The following is a 22,335-nucleotide window of genomic DNA, read 5'->3' as shown; positions in this document are numbered from 1 at the left end:
ACAATTTTTGGAAAAATATTTTAACAAGAGACCAATAGGCCTTAACGGTCACCTGAGTAGTGCTCATATAACTCAAACATAAAATTGTCGAAGAGTTTCATATATGCATTTAATTTGGTTTCATTCTGGAGTAGTAAAATTATGAATTTGTAATGACGACCACCTTCCTGCCTGAAATCTTTCAAAAAGAACGATGAAACCTATTATTTTGGCAAAGAACTTAAAGATCTGGTCTACAAAATCATGAATTGCCCCCCCCCCCCCCCCATGCCCTGAGCCCCTGACCCAGGGGCCATCAGTAGACATCAAAACCATGTATTCAGTTTTATGCCAATATGTGTGGAAGTAAAGAAGAAGATTTTTTAAATTTTAATACATTTTTACTATATAGCTCAATAAGTCCCACCCTTAATAGCTTGAGCCTGAAATTCACAATTTTGGTATCAATCAGAGTTTAATGCAACATTCATATAAGAATTAGAATCATTATCGTAAATGTCTTTGGATGAAATTTTCCTAAAGTTCTCTATCCTTGGAAACGTGATATGAGTAGAAAGCAAACAATTTCTTTAGACATTTATATTTAATACAAAATGATCCTTAACCAAAAAAAAAGTTCCAATTCATATTCTCAGAGTTGGCAAGGATTTTGGTTTTTGTATCTGAGGTATCGATTGGTACCTTTATATGAGATTGAGTGATAGAAGTGTATTACATGTATAACTGTATAATCAGAGTTTAATGCAACATTCATATAGGAATTAGAATCATTATCGTAAATGTCTTTGGATGAAATTTTCCTAAAGTTCTCTATCCTGGGAAACGTGATATGAGTAGAAGGCAAACAATTTCAATCTTCCCCAATTTTGATTCGATTCAACTCCATCCCAACCCACTCGGTTCTATTTCAAATACTCTTCATAGACCGCAAATTGTTTAATCAATTGAGGCCAATATTACCAACATGCGCGGATTTCTTTGTTATTTATTATATAGTCTTTATTTAAAATATATAACAATGAAATGGTTTACAAACAAAAGTAATAAAATAAATAGTAAACCAAAATAGTTAAACAATAAAAGTATTTATGTAAAGATAACGGAAGCTTTAATTCTAGTTCTTGACAATAAAAAAAAATCGACATGACCTTAAAAACCAACATCATGTCTAAGCACTCGCCATTTTAAATAATAAAATCATAAAAATAAGTTATTCACCCATTGAGTAACATTGCATGTACACTCAGTGGAACTGTTAAATATGTGGACAAATTTATAAGTTGTAAGTATCGTTATCTGGTGTCTGTAAAGTAGTATCATAAATCCCACTGACTGAATTATTTGTCCTGTCATAAATGTTCGCATCGACTGAAACCTCTTGGTTTTCCCTTGTATTCCTTAAAACATCATATTCACTACTTTGGTCGGTCATTGCGTATTCATCCTCTAACGTATTATTGAACTTGATTTTGTCAGCTGAATGAAGCTTTGAATAGTCCTCTTCCAGCTGTTCGATATTATTGATTGGTTCTCTTTGAATGTTCTCTATTACTGCTTCTTGTATATTAACCGGCTGAGAATAGATGTATTCTTTGCTCGTAAGACCAGTATTACGAATTCCTTGATTTTTTCGATTTCTCTTGACCCTGCAGAAAAAAATGCAAAATAAATTAAATATATAGAAATTATTAAATATATCTTTTTATATATGTCATGATCACCAAAAAACCATTCAAAACATACCTGAACAACCCATATAATGTTAGAAAAAAAAACGCGTTAAATTAAAACGGTCTTCCACAAAATAATACGTCAACAAACATTCTTACTTAGGTGGAATAACACACCTGTAAAAAGTAACTCAAATTAACAGTATTTTAAAAAAAATGAAAATATAGGGATAAATAAACTGTACAAATGTTAAATAAGCGAAAAATTTGCAGTTTGGGGATAAAAAATAAATATCTAAAATAATTATTCCAGTAAGTAACAACAAACGCCTCTGCGGGATTCGAAATCGGAATGTACGGATCACAAGTCCGACACTTTATCCACTCGGCTATGAATTAAGTTGCATGTGTCAGTCCATAAAACGAATTGTCTTTTCGATCAGCGGTCAGCCATTTTGTGGTGATGTGTTATTCCACCTTAAAATACTGCTAAAAAAAATTGAAAATTTTTGTAGAAAAAAAAATTTGGAAAAATTTAGACATAATCTGACCTGTGGATGACGCAAGACACAACAACAACAATCAACAGGAAACCAACGGAAGATGGTGCTATTATGACGATCAGCTTGGAATCTAGAAAAGGAACTGATTAAGGTACATGTACATGTATTATTCTAACTTATAGTATATGGAATTGATATACACATATATGACTGGAATAAAAAGACGCATGTATCAAATTAAAAATGTTGTTCTTAAAATTGTTACTTTTCATTTTTTTTGATAGCTTTGTTCAGATATTGCCGACTCCAATCAGGATCTTTACATAAGGTAAATGTACTTACAAAAATATTTTCGTAATAAAAATATGCCAATCTCCTCAGTCTTATAGAATACTATGGTTGTAGAATAAACGGAAGCTCTACATTATTAAACTCTCTTTAATAACTAATGTCACCCTCTATTTTAACGTCTTTGTTGTTATGACCATATTAGGTAAAAAGTCCGAGGATGTTTACTCAGAATGCAAAATGTAAAGAAATCCACTGATGATTTAAAAATAAATCTATATATATATGTTTATTATAGTGTATGTTTTACAAATAAAGCAGGTCAATTACGCTCTTCTTTATTTGGTGACGTTTAAATTTTTTAAGCAAAAAAAAAACAACTCTATCATTTGATGGAGATTCTTTTATTCGTGAAATTGTCATCAAATAAAATAACTCTTAATAGAAAGAAATTAAATAGAAAAATGTAGTTAAAGATAAATATGAAAAATTGAAGGGGGGTTTGAGCAATAATTCATAAGGTAAAGGCTTTCCTTCCGAATTTCCTCTATCAAATTTTTAAACTGTATTCATTTTTTTTTAATTTGAGAAAAAATGAATGACGAAAACATGTAAACATTTTCAGTCATTCGCTGCATATATTCACCTTAATTTTCATTTTTTTTTTTGCATTTCACTTCAAACAGTTAGTTATCTAGCGTAAAAATTAGGATAAAACAAGGAAGAAATCTAGTGAAATCAATTTGAAAAAAAATTGCCCAAATTTCCTCTGTTTTTTCAAAAATTTTCAGTTTGTAAAATTATTACTTCCCGTTTATCAGAAATACTCTATACTAAATTTGGCAAAAAATGGCCCTTTTTCAGATGAAGGGACCGCGGATTACGACTGATAAGAAAAGCTCAACTTAAAAAACCCAGAAAAAACAACATCCAGTTGGCAGTAATTAAATCATGAAATCAACAGATAGTGACAACATTTTACTCACCACTTTGCCTAGTAGGTGGTACCCCGGTATTTTGACCTATTGTTGGTGTAAACACGTTACTAACCGTTTGTGAAGTGTTGATACAAGGGACTGGCTTTTCGTAATCTATAAAAAATATTATTATAATTAAAATTTCTCAATCATTTTGTTTATTTTTATTGAATTAATCCAGTTTTTTTAGTCATTTTTTCTCTCTACTATTAATGTATTGATCGATGATACGATGATTTATTTAAGTAATTTAGTTTTTAGTTTAGATTCAAATAAGATATTACGATGTGCATATAGTTAATACGGGATGTAACGGTAGCAAAGATTACAGGGAGAAAAAATAACTCATGTTTGCCTGTATAATTTCCGCGTGATTGATGTACCGCTAATCAAATAAAGAGGATGGGTGAATAAGGCGTGTAAAATGCCCATATGAGAAATAATTAGATACTGCAAAATTAAAATATCATTAAATCTGATACTTTTTGAAAAAAAAAATTAAAAACAATGTTTATTTAACGTAACATCGGTTAGTAACCCTTAAATATTTTAAATACTTGCAATAGGTTGATTCAAACTCGCGTATGCGTGTCAATACCTCCAAATAGTGTCAATTTTATAACTTAAATGCATTTTCTTTCATAGAGTGGGTCTGAGCTTCATATTTTTGAAATAGTCTAAATGCGGTTTAATTGAATTTAAACCGATTCTAATCAACAAAAATGTGTAGAGATGACCCACTATACTTTTAAAATGTTATTTTGTAGCCCAACAACTGAACGTTTTAGAAAAAAAAATACAAGTCCGTAAATTTGTGGCCAACGTCTCATATAGCATTTAAAAAACGCACTTTATTGTGAATGAAATGGCTCAGTGGTTAGAGCAACAGTCATTTGTTGACTTTATAGAACTTGGGTTTTTAGGTTGTGGGTTAGATTCCACCAAAACTTGAGGATTATTTTTAAAAAATTATTATCGTTTTTTGAAATATTTCAAACTGAATATAGTTAGAAATTACCCTTTTGTTATCTTGTATTATAACAAATCAAATATATTTAATTGAAAAATAAAATATTAAATTTCAAATTGTAATTTAAGACTAAACCAAATGGGCAGTTGCATCATCCTATTCCCCCATCTTCTTTATATTTCGATTTCATAATTTTGAAATACATTACTTCCTTTAAATATTTATGTACATACTTGTCTCGTTGTATAATCCCCGTTAAAAGTGTATTACGTGTAAAGCAATATTGCGTCCCTGGTTTTTTTTTATTTTGGACAAGGAAAAATTGCACATTTTAAATATTTGTCACGATTCTTTTCTTTAGATATGTAAAATATTCAATAAATCAGACTTTAGGAGTAAGTTATACTAAAAATAACAAGATCAATACACTACATTAGATTTGAATTATACGTGTAAGAGAAATACATTGCGCATAGAGAGTCACGCTTATGTCCTCACCAACAATAAAAAATACTCATGCGAACAAAATGTACACACGCTTGCCCGGTTAAAAATTAATTTCCTGCAATAATTGTGCACAATATATTGTCATGAAACAGAGAACAATTCATTATCACTTTTTTTGATATTATAGCCAATTGTGCTAGCTTCATAATTTTTTTTACTAGTTAAAGAAAAGCTTGTATTAAAGAACATTGTTATTTAACGCAATCATTGCATATAAACTAAATAAAAAAATACTTTCTGGACTCAACAGGCTTCCATAAAATAGCGAAATATAGGGATAAAATTTATCAATTTTTAGCTATTGCGTTACATATCATTATCAATGTATACCGGTATATTCTCAAATGTAAAAATATGAAATTCATTAGGATAAAACAATTTGTATAATCAATTATGTTTTTTATTAGAACAATTTTTTTAAATAATCTATGCATTAGTAAACATGAACACAAAAGTATCCCGAATTTCAATGCATGATTTTTATAGACGTCTCAAAAAAATTGTTGCATTGGAAAAACCCATTATTTTTTACCAAACGAACTTTACCCGTTTTGACTCGGCATAAGAATGGAAGACCACGAGTGTTGTTGGTTGGTTGGACAGTTGTGTTGCCGTCTATGTTCTTTATTTGTTTGATAACTGGTCGAAACATGATAGATAAGTTTTGGTATACGGCCAGACAGATTAATGAATTGTTAACTATGTGACTCAGTGGTGATTTGAGTAAATCGGATTCAATGCCTGGCAGTGACTTGTTTAGACTGATGCATAAATCCATGGCATCTTTCCATTGCTTGTTATCATGTTCCGTGACGTTTGATCCATCTACAAGAAACCATGTTCCATACGATGATATTTATTATAAATACCATTAAGGGATTAAGTCTGAAAAAATAGACATAAATTCATTAAACTAGACAAATACCTTTATTTGTGAAAATATTATTAACAGCTAAAGATTCGTTTATTTGGGTCTCGCTTTGCGGTATTGTTTAAACCTATAGTACGTGTATGTGTCAATACATCACCTTGACTCTACATGCCTTATACTACACCCATAAATTGCTTGTTGAATTAATGTTGTATATTGAACTTTAAGGTGTATGTGGCGTATTTTTTGTGGATAACAATAATAAGATCTGATTATTTGCTTCGTTTCTTTACTTAAAAATAGGACTTTCACACAAATTACGCTTTATAAGTCAATCGCATAACAAAGATACAAGATATCAAAATAATATTTTTTGGCGACGACGAGAAAGATAATTATATCGTTAAGTTTGACAGATTTGGCAATGAAAGAAAAGAGACAGGCAGACAAGGATAGAAAGAAAGGGAATATTGTTATCAGAGACCATGTAGATTGATGGAATAGGAATTAAAGCAGAATTAAACTAAGTTTCCATCATGAAGTAGTAAGGGTTTTGCTATATAGTCAGGTTCGTGCTTCCTGTGTTCCTTGTCTTTACTTTATAAGTTATAAACCACCATCAGATTTTCGTTTAGAGGAATTTTTGATAAAAAAATAAACACTCTCAGTACACGCATCCCTCAGGGAAAGGGGGTATTCACTCTTGAAGGAGAAGGGTATTTACCGTGTCGATGATGCTAAAATTGTCTTCATTACACATAATTAACAACTTATCTCGTTCTATTAATAAATGAATTTCGGAATAAAAATACTTCGAGCATCATCTGATATAAAAATTATCTAATATAAGACATGAAAAACGTGATTCTAATTTGTAGACAATTGTTCTCTCATCGTGTTTTTATGCTAGGTTTTCCCGCACTCATGCGCAGTGGCGTTATAAATGGCGGATAACATTATTTAATATTCATCAGACGTGTAGCAAAGTTTAGAGACAAATAACTAAGGACAGAACACTTTTTTATATGGGCTTAGAGTTTGTGAAACGTCTAATTATAAGAAGCATGATGTATATTTTTACTCAAACTCGTGTCAAAAATTTTACTCCAAATACGCCACATATACCTTTACTGAATTTTATTTAAAAACAAAAGTTCTTTAATTTTTTCAATCCATCTTACGTTCAGCACAATCTCCATAATGTCAAGTATATTTATAAAAAGACCAAGTTAAGGAATAAACCCTTCAGATACCATCTGCAATAGGTTACAAACAAACAACATACTAAGATTAGAGCTGTATACAATATTATACTATGAACTTCTCCAATAGAATTGACAAGGTAATTTTTAAGTAAACAAGAAAACAAACCATGTCGAAGACAAAATGCATCACAGCGAGCTATCTCTGAACATGGTATTCCCCAGAGTTTGTTCTTTTCTATATCAATGTACGATGCATTACAAGTTGAACTTTCTTCTCCAGTGAAAGATAGACTATATGAACCTTGAAAAAACCATTTAAGAAAACTGAATATTAGCTATAATTTTATCACGAAAATGATTTATATTTTAAATTCGAAATTAAAGATATCTTCAAACAATCAAAAGATAATTATAAATTACATCTATAGTTTTTTTATAGATATATTACATAATAGAAACAAAGGTACATACCATCTATGATGGAATACAACTCTATATATTCATAGGAATCCTTTTTATCTTCTCGGCAATACTCATATGAAACTTGTTTACCAGTGGCATTTTCACTTTGATCCAATAGAATACATCTATTTAGCCTCTAAAATGAAAAGGTAAGTCCATGCGTCACGTCCCTCATATGACAAAATTCTCTACAGAAGATATGTTTTCCCAATGTTTTTCATAGATATCGTAGTTTTAGTGTGACCATGACAGGTCATAATTAAAACTTATTATTTTTAATACCACCAAAAACATTTTCTGCATGTATGGGTCTAGGCCGATGGCATCAATAATTTTTTCAGACACGTCACTAATTAAGAATATTTCTCTTTCTGTTTTCCCATTATTGTTTAGGGTTAAAGTAGCCCCCAAACAAAATAGTCTTATGAAAAACTTTGCACTCATCGTAGTCCTATTTTTGGATTATTTACGATAGTTTGAAGACTCTACACTCCATCAGGATGCTTGCATATGACATTATACAAATCGATTTTTTTAACACGCAGATTTTTTCATCAGATTTCTTCCGAAATATTTTTTGGTCAAATCTGCATGCTTCCTATGGCCCAAGCATTGATCAGTGACGCATTATCTCGATGATAGTTTAACTAAGAAGGAATTTATATTACACCAACTAGCCTTTGACCCGGGCGTGCACGGGTTGACATAGCATATGGTATAGGACATTATTTTACGAAATAGATACATCGACCCACCGTATTGTTGACATTTACATATTAACCAAGCTTTAATAAGCCTACGATAATGCTATTAATTTCACTACACTAGGTGTAGTTATAATAATCCAACTGTGTCTCGACACAAGCCTTCACCACAGTTAAAATAACTCCCATATACCCGTAATGTAGCAAACAATTGCAGAATTACTCCAAGACGATTTTGGAGAAAATTAATGAAGATGCATTGAAAATAACAGTCAAATTTATAACAAACCATTTTGAGGCTGTAAATACCTTTCATTCAAAAATTTAATTCATATTAACGAAGAATCGGGGACTGGAAGAAGTAAACACTTTTTTCACCAACGTTTTTACTCGCTTCGAATATTTACACAACATGTTGACATTCGGAACTTTCGGGATTTTTCATATTAAATGCACTGAGTTAGAGTTATCACCTACCCGTAATTCCTTTGATGAACAGAATATAATTCTGACAAATTTTCAATGAAAATTTACACGTATTTGTAAAATCGTTTCTGAGTTTATCCATACAAATGTGATATTGGGGAAACATAAACTAAAGAGCCTACTATGATTTAGCGTGAATGTAATGCGCATGCGCTAGATTGTAAAATCCAAATGATTTCCGGATTTTCTAACGGAATTTCCGTTGAATATTAATTAGCGAAGCTTGATTGAGAAAAAATTAAAACAAATTGGTAAACTTCAAATACCAATGATGTTTAAAATATATAAAACAGAAGACAGTACTGTACTCTCGCAATCGGTATTAAAGCCCCAAAATTCGAGTATATTATTTTAATAAAGTAGTATAGATAATATATTTATACTATTATATAAAAGTTTTTTTAAGGATGGAAAATGTCTTTTTTGAAACAATCTCCACTCCTCTACCTAGAAATATATTAATCAACGTTAAGTTAAAATCGACTTAGTGTATCACAGATAAAACCTATAAACAAGAGGCACAGATGCTCACATCGCTCATCCAAGCAACAATAGCTCATACCTCAAATCAGCATTTATAAAATCACAAAATCAATTTTAAAATACTTTGACAATAAAGTAAATATAAAGAAATGGTTTAAAAAGTATTCTAAAAACCTATCGACTTTTATCCACATATTTTTATGTAAAATAGCTAGCCCCTTTTGTTTTTCTAGCATTTGAGAAGATATTTTTATTTATTCATATTTTAAAATCTCCAATAGTATTTCCTCTCCTATGACTAATTTTTTTGACAAAATTTTAACACAAGTTTCAGTTTTTCTGGCTGGATGTTTTCCCAGAGGAAGGTTTTTAAGGATATTCTCCTATGTAAAAATGCAACCCCCAACAATGAAGCATATTCATATCCCCGGAGATGACGAATTGAACAAACATGAATCTACTCTAAGAATGTTTCCACACAAGTTTCTGCTTTTCTTGTTGAACGGTTTTTGAAAAGAAAATTGTTTTTAAAAAGTACGATTCATTGTGGCATTACCCTTCCCTAGGAGATCATGATTTTAACAACTTTGAGTCTGTAATACCCGAGGATGTTTCCATACAAGTTACAGCTTTTCTAAATATGTCCCTTTGGTTTTTTAAAAGAAGATTATAATTTTTAAAAGATAATTACTATGTTAAAGTTGACCTGCTCCCGATTGTGGTCTTACCCTACGACGGGATAATGATTTTAACAATCTTTAATCTACAGTACCTGAGGATGCTGCGATATAAGTTTTAGCTTTTCTGGCTAAAGGGTTTTTGAAAAGAATTTTTTAAATAACAACAAATTCTCAATAGTTCTTAACGATCTCCTATTTTATTTGAACAAACTTGAATTCTCTTTAAACAATACTGCTTTGTGCAAGTTTGGTTGAAATTGGCACAGTGGTTTTTAAGAAACAAAAAGAAAATGTAAATGTTTACGATGACGACTTCAACGACAGACAACGGCAAATTTCGATTAGAAAAGCTTACTTAAGCCTTCGGCTCAGGTGAGCTATAAATCAAACGATTACCGTCAGAGAGACAAAATGACAGACGCCTGACACTGTGTGATCAGAAGCTACATGTAGCTTAAGCTCATAACATTTTGAAAAAAAAGGCTTAAAGATATTTTTCACCGTGACTCCAATTAAAGGTAGACGGTCAATTGTGTTGGTCCATTCAGTGACATCGATTGTTGTACAGTCCTCGTCTTTAAAATTTTTTACAGTATAATTGTAACATCCTGCAAAAAAAACCATAATGGTAAAAACAAATCAAAACAAAACAAATCAATTTTATCACTGATGGTTTTATTTCGAGAAAAAACACCCGATATTACTTAATAAGGTACAAAAGTTTCTGAAGACTGCAAAATCAATGTAAATTCCTTTAAAATTTTAGATACATTAACCTTTTTACCGACTTATTGAATGCTAATTTTTGCAATTGATTAATATCGTTTCGACAATTTAACTAGTCAGAATAGGTCATTCCTTATATCTACAGCTATTCGGTGATGAATAATTATAGCCTAATATCTTAAATCATAAAACATGCTTTAAGAAAAGGTACTTGCATTCAAGAAAAATAGTCATAATTGAGTGAGGTTTTTTTTTATAGTAAATTTTGTTTTATATAGAAATAAAATAAAATATTGTATTTTATAAACGGAATTTTCCTTTACTGTTGTATATCAACCAACCATTTAAAGTACCATACCTTTGTAAGAGACCCATGGTTTGGATATAACAATACTTTTATTGTTAACACTAAACGTTGGGAGAACGGAGTAAAATGCAGATTCATTTGGACGAAGTCTGATTTGGTGTGCAATCGAATCGTCCTCGAATACACTGCAATCAAACGGGGTCAAAGTCGGCGAGGAAGCGTTAGGTTTTGGCATAATTACGTACTCAGTAAGGTTTCCTGCTCTGCTTGAATCTATTGTATCAGAAACAAAAGAAATTATCTTATACAAAATATATATCAGTGAAAAAATTAAGCTTTTTACACTTTTATTTTAATGTAAAAACTGTTCGTTTAAAACTGTAACTCTCAATATGTAAATTTTACACATGTGGCAAGCAACAGACAGTTTGTCAATTTGGCATCAATATATTTCTGTAACTTTAACCATTTATTTCAACAACAAAAAAATGAATTATGTTGTGAAATATAAAATACTGTAGTCATCGTAATAAAGACCATGCTTTAAATATACTCACTGCTTGTATAAAGGCTTTTACTGTTATATTTTGTTATATTTTTGTCCGAGAGAGTCGCATAACATATATATAATCCTTCGTCCAAATTGCTGGCATCTGTAAATAGCTACTGTCATTGATAAATATTCTCTTTGATTTTGTTTACTGACTTTGTAATCAAACTAAACAATGGACAGCATTATTGGGACTGATTATATTTATATTATCTAAACATTACATTGGTGGATTGTGATATAAAACATGACAACTTACTGGAGACGTGTAACCTCACTAGGGTTCTGTTGTGGTAATCATCATCTTTGTAATAGAAATCTACCATCCAGCTATAATTATCGTATTCCGGTAAGTAGTAGTTAATGAAATTCTGTATTGAACCTTTTATTATTCTTTTGATATACTGATTTTGTCTCAAAAGAATTTCTACATTTAATGATAAATGATCGACTTCGCTTAATCCAAAAATATTACAATCAATATTAAAGGTTTCTCCTGTTTTTATGAAACTTGTTGACACATCGATTGACACTAAAATAAAACAAAATATATTAATAATATCAAATTTTTTAAAACAACAATGAAATAAAAGATTTTCTAACCTTCATTTTATTCTATAATGCAATTTGCATGGATTAAAAAATCAACAATTGTGTTAGTTAAGCAATTTTAATCTTTTACACAACATGTGCCATGTATAATTCTAACTTTTTAACTTGGATAAATATATATGCATGTGCCATATCTTTTACTCGAATTGTTCAATAATACACAACTTACGTGTACATGTCCATCAATAAAGTAATTTAAAAAAATTATTCCTTAAGAGACTGTAAGTAATTCGCATATATACTAAATTTTTTATTTGCGACTTGTGACATACCAATTTTCGTGGAGTTCGTCATTAAGTTGATCCACGAAATTAAATGTTAATTAAAGTGCAATTTCTATGAACATTTTGCATTCATAGGATCACTGGCCACGAATTTACGTATCCTTGAAACTGTGATTTTCACTTTATCCACGAAAATTGATGCCGTTGAATATTCATGAAACTACAGTAGCATATTTTATTATATTGTACTTTTAAAAGTGGAATTCAAACTCACAACACAAGAATAGGTCCATTCTTTTGAAAATAAAAGTAACCTTTATATAACTATTAGTAAATATAAAAGAAATATTAAAATTCAATGGAATTACAGGTTTTGGGCCAAACTGTCTGGTAAATCTACTATGTACATGTAATTACATGTATAAGTAAACCCCACCCACTTAATCTGAAGAGCCACTCAAACGCATTTGGGAGTGAACCTAGCATTTGATTTAACTTTTAGCAGATTGTTATATACATGAGTAAATTCGTTGTTTTTATGTCACTTGTTCACTCAAATTGGTCTTGAATATTTTAATTTTCAAATTGCATTTACTGTGACTAGATCATTGAAAAAATACAAGCACAACAATATTCAAAACATCATGATAAAACATCAAATTATTATGACACAACGATATTCATGATACAACATACCGTCTAACTATATCATAAATAAGTACATACCACACAATTCGCTCTCAGCAGTTGTTTGGTAAATCCATCCCCAGAAAGTTAGTATTAGTAAATCCATTCCTTACATAGACTGGATTATGCTGTCTGTTACTTTCACGATAATATAAAACTGAACACACTTCCTAGTTGGTATGAATGTTACACTATTATTGGCGCATTGCGCTCTTCCCTAGATGTATTTGAAGCAACACTCATAACTTCCGTTAGCAACTCAAGATGAACTTGTGCGTTTCATTTGAAGGTCTGAAAATGCATAGCATACTCGTGGCATCGTTTTTGAAAGAGGAGACAGATCCGAAAAATCTTGACAAGCCCAACAAATACATACATGTATTCGTCAACCTGGTGATCTTCTAAGCCTAATCCATGGTGCAAAGTCCCTTAAGCTATTGTTTTAACAGTTCATTTTCTGAACTCTTATATAAATGTTTATTTTTTCCCAAAAAAGTAGGAGGTCAACTCAAAGAGTACATTATAGAAAATGTTTGTTGCCACTTTTGATGATATGTGCCCGTGCCTGCATAATAATAAAGCTACACAATTTATTAAAGAAACTTTCAACGATGGAATGGCATATTTCACATCTATACTATTCTGTCCCGTGTCTGCTTATCTCCACAATAGTATAATTTTATTCACAGAAATTATTTGTTAAAATAATTATAATATACCAATGCACCATCATGCATATTTCCTTTCATTCTTTAGTTATTAGGTCTTTTTTATTTTTCATTATTTTATCGTTTCAACTGAATTACATGCAATAGCATTCCTTGAAAAAAAAATCTTTTTAATAATCGCACGTGGAAGCACATAAAGAATATTGATACTTTAGTAGAGAGAGAGAGAGAGAGAGAGAGAGAGAGAGAGAGAGAGAGAGAGAGAGAGAGAGAGAGAGGGGGCTTTTTCTATTCAATTAAAATAAAATGTTTTCAAATAAAAATGGCCCCTAATGGCACGTGATTGAAATCTTCGCAAATGATCATAGCGTTATAAGATACAGTAGTGTTAATTTATATAATCTTCATCCGAGCAGCGTATCCATTTTCATGGATCCTTTTTTATGTTTAAACGTTTTTACAGGAAACTATTCAGATCTATGTAAACAAGCAGGGTTTTTCTCTTGATAGCTACTTGACCTGTAACATCCCGTTGTGTATCGAGATAATATGATAATTTTGACACTTTTGAATTCTCAAATGATGAACATTATGATGTTTGGCACATGTTTCGTGACAGGGACACAACAAAAAAAGTTCAAAGTCTCCTTCGCTATCACATGACGAATCACCTATTAAGTGTCGTCTATGGAGGGTAATCGTGTTCAAAAGTCCAGACATGTAAACTTGTTAATCCGAATAGGCAATCGTGTTGGTGTACGAGCCTGAGTATAAATATGTGTAATTCTGATCGTGTAACCTATAAAACTCGGGCATAAACACGTGTAAGATTTGACTCAGTTCCTTCGCATGATGCAAATTTTGCCACTTTATTGTTTACATTAGCTAATTAAACCTTTAACTTTGCACGCTTTCAATCCGTAGTTTCTGCATTTGTAACTTCAGACTCGGCAATAGCATATCTGACATGATACAAATTGACAAATGTAAAGTCTACAAGTTTATCGAATTTTGACATGACCTTATATGGCCACTGCCTTGCTGCGGGAAAAGGCATGCCGTAATCGCCGGAATAGACGAAAAATAAACATAACATTCAGCTAAACCATTGCAATATTAAAGCTTTTAATGAACGACACATTTTCTATCGAAAATACCGGTATTCTTTTTAGAAAAAAAATTGAGGCACGATTGAAACTGGACCAAACAGGAAGAAGTTGCCGATGTGACGAATGCGCTAATTTCCGTAATATAATTCTCATAGTATTATAAAAGGAAATGCCTAATATCTTATTTCTCTAAAAAAAAATTGACATGTAATTTAAACTGGAATATAAGTTAATGCGTACTCTTTTCTAGAAATGAGACGGATCAAGAAAATTTCTAAGGGGGTAAATATATTTTGAGCGGCATGGGGTTTGAAGACCGCCGTGAGGTCCCGTGTAACTCCATTGCTTCTGAATTCTTGCCATATATGAAGAATTTTGAGAGAGAATTAAAACCGGGTTTCCGATTACATGTATTGAAATAGTAAAAATGGCGGGCGGGTGAGTGGCTGCCAAAAAGGTACCCATATTGTACCGATAACTCCTCGTACAATTTTCAAGATAGGAAGTTTTGCAGATCAATTATACATACCGTGGTTTCATTAATATTCGTTGAATACCAATTTTCGTGGATTTCGTTATTAAGTTGATCCATGAAATTAAATGTTCATTAAAGTGCAATTTCCATTAACTTTTTGTAATGATAGGGTCATTGGCCTCGAATTTACGTATCCTTGAAACTGTGATTTTATCTTTATCCACGAAAATTGACACCTTTAAATATTAATGAAACCACAGTATGTTACATTAAAAGTTTAGACTTTATCAAGTTAAACTTATCTATAACAGTCTTAAAAGTTTAGACTTTATCAAGTTAAACTTATCTATAACAGTCTTACTGTTATAGATAAGTTTAACTTGATAAAGTCTAAACTTTGAATGTAACACATATATCAGAGGTATGGAAATTGCTGGGATTTTGATTTTTAATAATTTATGAAAAAATATCAGCTGTTAAACTAATTCATTTTTGGCAAAAACATTGTATATAGCGTACCCCATTTCTTTGGATAGGTAGTATTCATCAATTCAGGATTGACAAATGGATTATGGATACTGTTCACACAAAACAAAACCGGTTTGCTGTCACATTGACAGCTTTTATTTCTCTTGTTATTTTTCTGAATTAGTTAGAATAAACGACCTGCAAAGATTTTCGCGGAAAAATTTATGTTACTTTACATGTATTTATACTTTTTTGTTTTCGTGCAAGTGAAAGATAAATGATAACACAATCTTCAATAATGATAAAAAACAAGAGGCCCATGGGCCACATCGCTCACCTGAGGAACAATAGGTATGATAAAATCAGCTTAATACAAACTATCTGGAGAATGTACAATAATACATTAAGATCCTGTATAAATAAAATCCATTTTCCCCCCGGGATATTCTTATGTTTATAATCATTAGACCCTATTCTAACAGGATGATTTTATAGTCATATCACATGTTGAATGTTGCGGTTCTCAAAAAGATCCTTAACAATAGTTTATATATGGGATATAAATCTACATCAAACTCTGAACCTTCTTGTGAGGCCAAAGAATTGTCCTGGGGCCAAAGTCTTAACAATTATAAAGAATCATCTGGCTGATTAGTTTCTGAGAAGAAGATTTTTAAAGATTTACTCTATATATTCCTTTGTTAAAATTTGACCCCCCATTGTGGCCCCACTCTACCCCCGGGGGTCATGATTTTCACAACTTTGAATCTACGCTACCTGCGTATGCTTCCACACACGTTTCAGCTTTCCTGGCTGATTAGTTTCTGAGAAGAAGATTTTTAAAGATTTATTCTATTTATTCCTATGTTAAACCTTTACACCCCCATTGTGGCCCCACCCTACCGCCGGGGGTCATGATTTTAACAACTTTGAATCTACACTACCTGAGGATGCTTTCACACAAGTGTCAGCTTTCCTGGCTGATTAGTTACTGAGAAGAAGAATTTTAAAGATTTACTCTATATATTCCTATGTTAAACTTCGACCCCCATTGTGGCCCCACCCTACCCCCGGGGGTCATGATTTTCACAAATTTGATTCTACACTAGCTGAGGATGCTTTCACACAAGTTTCAATTTTCCTGGCTGATTAGTTTCTGAGTAGAAGATTTTTAAAGATTTACTCTATATATTAATATGTTAAACTTTGACCCCCATTGTGGCCCCACCCTACCCCCGGGGGTCATGATTTTTACAACTTTGAATTAAAACTACCTGAGGATGCTTTCACGCAAGTTTCAGCTTTCCTGGCTGATTAATTTCTGAGAAGAAGAATTTTAAAGATTTACTCTATAGATTCCTTTGTTAAACTTTGACCCCCCCCCCCTCTATTGTGGCCCCACCTTACCCCTGGGGGTCATGATTTTCACAACTTTGAGTCTACACTACCTGAGGATGCTTTCACACAAGTTTCAGCTTTCCTGGTCTTATGGTTCGTGAGAAGATTTTTGAAAATTTCTCAAACATTTTCATAAATTCCTAATAATTTTCACAACTTTGAATTCCCTTAGGCTAAAGATGCTTTGTGTCAAATTTGGTTGAAATTGCCTTAGTGGTTCTTGAGAAGATGTTGAAAATGTGAAAAGTTTACAGACATACGACCAGACAGACGGACGACAGACAAAATGTGATCAGAATAGCTCACTTGAGCTTTCAGCTCAGGTGAGCTAAAAACCAACGCATATTTTTATGCGCCGTAAATTGAAGTTTTTACTATGGGAGGCTACACGTACAGACCTGCAGCTTCTTCACAAGTGGCTGTAAAGCTGTAATATAATTATAGCTCTCCGGAAAATTTTTATCAACCAACTTCACAAAGTGAGTCTGTATTGAAACTACATTGAGGACGTCATACTCATATCCCGTAATAATTGCTTGAAATAAAAAAAAATGCCAATTTTTACCTGCATGATAGGCTTTTTTCCCTACATATTGCCGACAATGCAATGAAACATTTCTAAAATAATTTGTACACATTTTAATTTCACGACAGTTAACCTAATCTTTGGAATTTTTAACTGGGTTTTCCAGCGGAAAAATCCAGTTATTAAAATGGTGAAAATGGCGGGCGGGCGGGCGGCTGCCAAAAGGGTACCCTCATTGTACATATAACTCCTACAGTTTTGAAGATAGGAAGTTGTTCTTTTGCAGATAATTAGTACATATATCAGAGGTGTGCATATTGCTAGGATTTTGATTTCTGATAATTTTTTGAAAAAAAATACCAGCTTTTGAACTTAATCATTTTTTGGCAAAATATTGCATATAGGATATTCCATTTCACTGGATACGGGTTGACATGGATTATGGATACAGTTCACATAAAGAAAACCCGGTTTGCTGTCACATTGACAGCTTTTCACTTGTTATTTATTTTTTTAAAGAGGGTATCGCTTCTTATGCCTCATATTAATCACAATTTCAAAACCAATGTCTTTAAGTAGTTTGTTTTTCTAATCGATAACTTTGCAACTCAGTTGGCCGACCCCGTATAATTTTTCGCATAGGGGAAGGGGTTGTTTCTTGTCCCAACTTTATGGTAGCGATAAGGATGCTTTTGGAGATATTTTCTTAATTCAGCTGATGCCTATACTTTAACAACTTGTTGCATGTACTCTAATAAACTTTACACACGTGTATTCAAACAAAGTCATTTAAAGTAATTTGTTCAGTTCTAAGAAATTATCTGAAGCCGATCGAATTCCTTGCTCGCATCTTTTAAACATTCTCTTGATAAAATGTACACCAATCACATAATTTAATTTTCCGAAAAGTAATAATCAATACTTTCTAAGAAACGTTGTTATCCAGAGATAATATGATTATAAGCCTACCTTATATTTTTTTTATTTACTCCGTCCCTATTCCGGCGATTACGGCATGCCTTTACCTGCAGCTAGCCTTTTTCTATCAGTGACGTCACTCTTTCCATATATGGTCATGTCAAAATTCGACAAACTTGTAGACTTTACATTTGTCAATTTGTAACATGTCAGCCGTGATTTTTCAGAAAACGGAAATACAAATGCAGGGATTACAGATGGAAAGTGTGTATTATAGTAGCAAGTTACATATAAATTTCAAACAGCATTTTACAGCTGCACTTTAGCATCTGTAGGAAAAATTAGATTGAAGGCCTGTGGGGTTAACTCTAAAGTGTTTATCCCTGAGTTGTTTAGGTTATACGATCAAAATTACAATAATTCATACTCAGGCTCACACAGCAATTCGGATTTACAAGTTTACAAGTCTGGATTTTTGAACACGATTACCCTCCATAGTCGTCTACGTTTGCAAGTGACTATCTTTAACTATCGGACGTCACACATTAAAATCAAAGTACCGAAAAACTTACGGGATTTGATTTTATCGATGGTTATTTATTTTAAAATCAATGATATATGTTATTTTGCATGACAAGTACAGGTAGTTTCTAATCTGTATTTGAATTACGCACATTTTTATAATATGAATTTTCGGACTTTTTCAACATAAGAATGTTGATAAAACCCCATACGAATCATGTTAAGTAATATTTAAAGATAGAATAAATTTAATCAAACTATGTATCAGTAATAGAAATATTTCTGGAAAATTTATGGATCCAAGCAATATTGAACTCTTGTCTCGTTCAACCAAACGCTCGGCTCTCGCCGTTAATCTCCGACAAGCAAGAGAGACTCTCTGCTTGTTGGAGATTTAGATTTACGGAGACAGCCGAGCGTTGAGTTGAATGAGACTATATTGAACTCTGGTGTAAGAATACATACAACTACAAAAAATATCTAAATTGTTCGTATCATTTAAAATCTGACTATTTTCAAGGTATTTATAAATATGTTTTCTTGAAAAACAATGCTTTAGCATACATTATTTCGGATTTATCTATTAATCTCAAGAACTAATTCTTGTCAGCGGCGATGATTTGTGCTTTGGTCCAAACACTGTTTCACTTTTGGTTTGTCAGAGTAACTGCATAGGAGAGTTGATTAAAATCAACTCCCAAAAACCAGCATATTATCAATAACATGGTACAATTATTACGCTTATATTAGGGTCACTGCAGATTCAATCGTCGTCCAATTTCTTTTAAATAAAAATTCGTCTCTACCAACGATGTTTGATTTATCCATATGGGCAATGAATCTGTTCATCCTCTTCAGGATAATTGACGATCATAGTCTCTCTGAATACCTGTACATGCAGTTATTAAATGTGTTGAAGGAGGGGGGGGGGGGGGTCAACAATTTTGACAAACTAAAAAAAGGCATGTTCGCAAATTGTGAAACATGTACCAAAAAGGGAGCAACTCCATGATGATTAAATTTTTGAAGTTTAGAGAGGAAATATTTTTTTAATTAAATTATTTAATTTTGATCATGTCATGTACTCTGATGATCCATTCCGTCCTGGTACTGTTCATGGAAAACGTGTTAAAAATCACATCAGAAAACGTGATTGAATTACATGTATTCCATTGTTAAATATATTGATTCATTTGTGTTTATAAAAAGACACGTATTTAGAAATATGATGATTATTTCTTTCTTCACGAATGACTCACCTGTGAACTGATAAATTTCTTTTCTATCTTAATATATGTGATATTTTTCTCAAAATTTCGATACAGAAGTTTGTTTAATAAGCTGAGATAAAATGAAACCTTTAATACAAACCCTAAAATGGTGCTAATTGTCAAACTCGCTGTTTTAGTTTGGAATGTTTTGGACTTGATTCCTGTAGAATGTAACATTTTATGTGCCTAGGGTCCTTATTATTCTTTTTCCGTCATGGTTCTGTTCAAGAGGGTGTTTTGTCTCATTTGATCTACTTGATGACATCAAAGTTGAATGTTAGTATATTTATCTAGAGAAATCATTTAGGAGACCATTACAATCTTAAGCATTTTGTTTTACGCAAAAATAAATGGAAGTTTTTACATGTATTGTAAAACGTCTGAGGAAGAAATGAAAGCGTTTATTTTTTTGCAATTAGTATTGTTTTTTTTTTTTATTCTAATATATATTACCGAACACTGTGACTTTTAATATCTCTGTGTAAGGCACCAAAATTTACTGTGTTGTTCACATTTGTAATATTTTAGGCCTATTACTTAATTTTTTCGGAACAGATATTACTCAATTTTTTTTTCTAAAGCAACACTGATACAGTTTAAAAGAACTGCATTAACAACTTATCCGCATCGCATCATATCAAAGAAATAAGAAATATCAAACATAGCACTGAGTTATCCTTTCATTGCTTTGATACTCATAATTACATTAGTAAACACTAGAATTTAACCTGTTGATCAAGATCAATGACCAGAATTGAAAAAGGAGATAAAGTACTGCCACAGGTATGCTCTTTCTACCACTTTTTCTCTCCAAAAGATTTTAATAGGCGAACGTGGTTTTAAATTTTTTAAAATACAGACTCTTTTAAGTGTATGGTCCTTTGTCGCAGTATGTTCGACAATTTGGGTTTGCATAATTATGCAGAGAGTAAATAACACAGAAATGTCAAAAATTTAATATTTAGTTGTGTAATTGTGGAAAATTATAAAAATATAGGTATTAGGATTTCTTCAAATATCATGAAATGATCATATAGTGATCATGGGGTGATCAAATTTATGATGAAGCCTAAAAGGAAGTGATTACATCCCGATCATACAATCACCTCATTATACTCATAGAAAGATTCCTTAATAAAAGGCGGTGTTGTATAGCAGTTATTTCCCCCCGGAAAACCTACTATAGAGTAGCCTTTCCCCCGTAGGAAAAAGCCACTATATAGTAGCTTTTCCCCCATAGTAGGGTTTCTCTCTCACGTTTTTGGTTCAGATGTTATAAAAAATATTTATGGAAATCCAGTAAGGATTAAAATCAATGTTTCTACACTCCCAGGTTGCATACGTGTATATATGCATTCATCTGTACAGGTAAAGTTTCGTTTTGCCGATGTACTATTTTTATTGACCATGCTGAAAATTGAACATATGTGTAATGGAATTACACATAGAACTTAATTTAGGTAATTTACTGAAAAAAGTACTTGGTTGTACAAGTTATACACTTTTATGCATAATTCTGTGTTCTGAAATTGTATATAGCGAGAATGTTTTAAGAATTTTTTATAAATCTATCAGACTGTCTGTCTGTTTGTGAAAATTTCATCCAGGCTAAACCTCTGCTGTAGAGAAATTTTGTTTCCGATGTTTTAGAGCCCGATTTTTAAAACTCCTTTTTACATGTAAAAATTATAGTGCATAATTTTTGGGGTCCAATATCTCATAAACTAGAGATGACCATATCACCATATTTTTATAGTGGCAGTGGTTTACCACATGAAGATGACTCTGAAAATTTCAGCCCTCAGGGTAGGGGCCCTTGATGTTTCAGGGCCCGATGTTTAAAACCCCATTATAATGATTGAATAGTGTTCTATAAGTGGGAACCCGAATTTCAAATTCTAGAAATGACCACTTAACCATATTTTCACAGGGATAGTGATATACCACTAGTAGATGACACCGAAAATTTTAGCCCCAATGCAGGGTAGGAGCCTTTGTTGTTTCCAGCCCGATGTTTGAAATCCAAATGGTTGAAAATTACGTTTAATTCTGCTCTTTTTTTTTTATT

At 31.9% G+C, this 22,335-nt stretch overlaps 1 protein-coding gene across 2 annotated transcripts in view; it reads right to left on the bottom strand.

Annotated features, from left to right (window-relative positions):
• Positions 1-916: 916 nt before the first annotated feature.
• The window catches only part of LOC128157459 (uncharacterized), a 33,736-nt gene continuing 12,317 nt past the window's right edge, over positions 917-22,335 (bottom strand). Inside the window, exons 9-16 of one of the 2 annotated variants that reach the window (XM_052820019.1) lie at positions 10,891-11,112; positions 10,308-10,414; positions 7,463-7,589; positions 7,158-7,292; positions 5,462-5,740; positions 3,448-3,552; positions 2,222-2,315; positions 917-1,646 (exon numbers count right to left, since the gene is read on the bottom strand). In XM_052820019.1, coding sequence (XP_052675979.1) covers positions 1,274-1,646; positions 2,222-2,315; positions 3,448-3,552; positions 5,462-5,740; positions 7,158-7,292; positions 7,463-7,589; positions 10,308-10,414; positions 10,891-11,112 — 1,442 coding nt within the window. In that variant the 3' untranslated portion in view covers positions 917-1,273. The remainder of the gene's footprint in view (positions 1,647-2,221; positions 2,316-3,447; positions 3,553-5,461; positions 5,741-7,157; positions 7,293-7,462; positions 7,590-10,307; positions 10,415-10,890; positions 11,113-22,335) is intronic. The other variant, XM_052820028.1, reaches the window with a different exon arrangement.

Source organism: Crassostrea angulata, chromosome 1, assembly GCF_025612915.1.
Source record: "Crassostrea angulata isolate pt1a10 chromosome 1, ASM2561291v2, whole genome shotgun sequence".
NCBI lineage: Eukaryota > Metazoa > Mollusca > Bivalvia > Ostreida > Ostreidae > Magallana > Magallana angulata.
The sequence above is the reverse complement of the archived record's forward strand: the minus strand, read 5'-3'. Positions and strand labels throughout refer to the sequence as shown.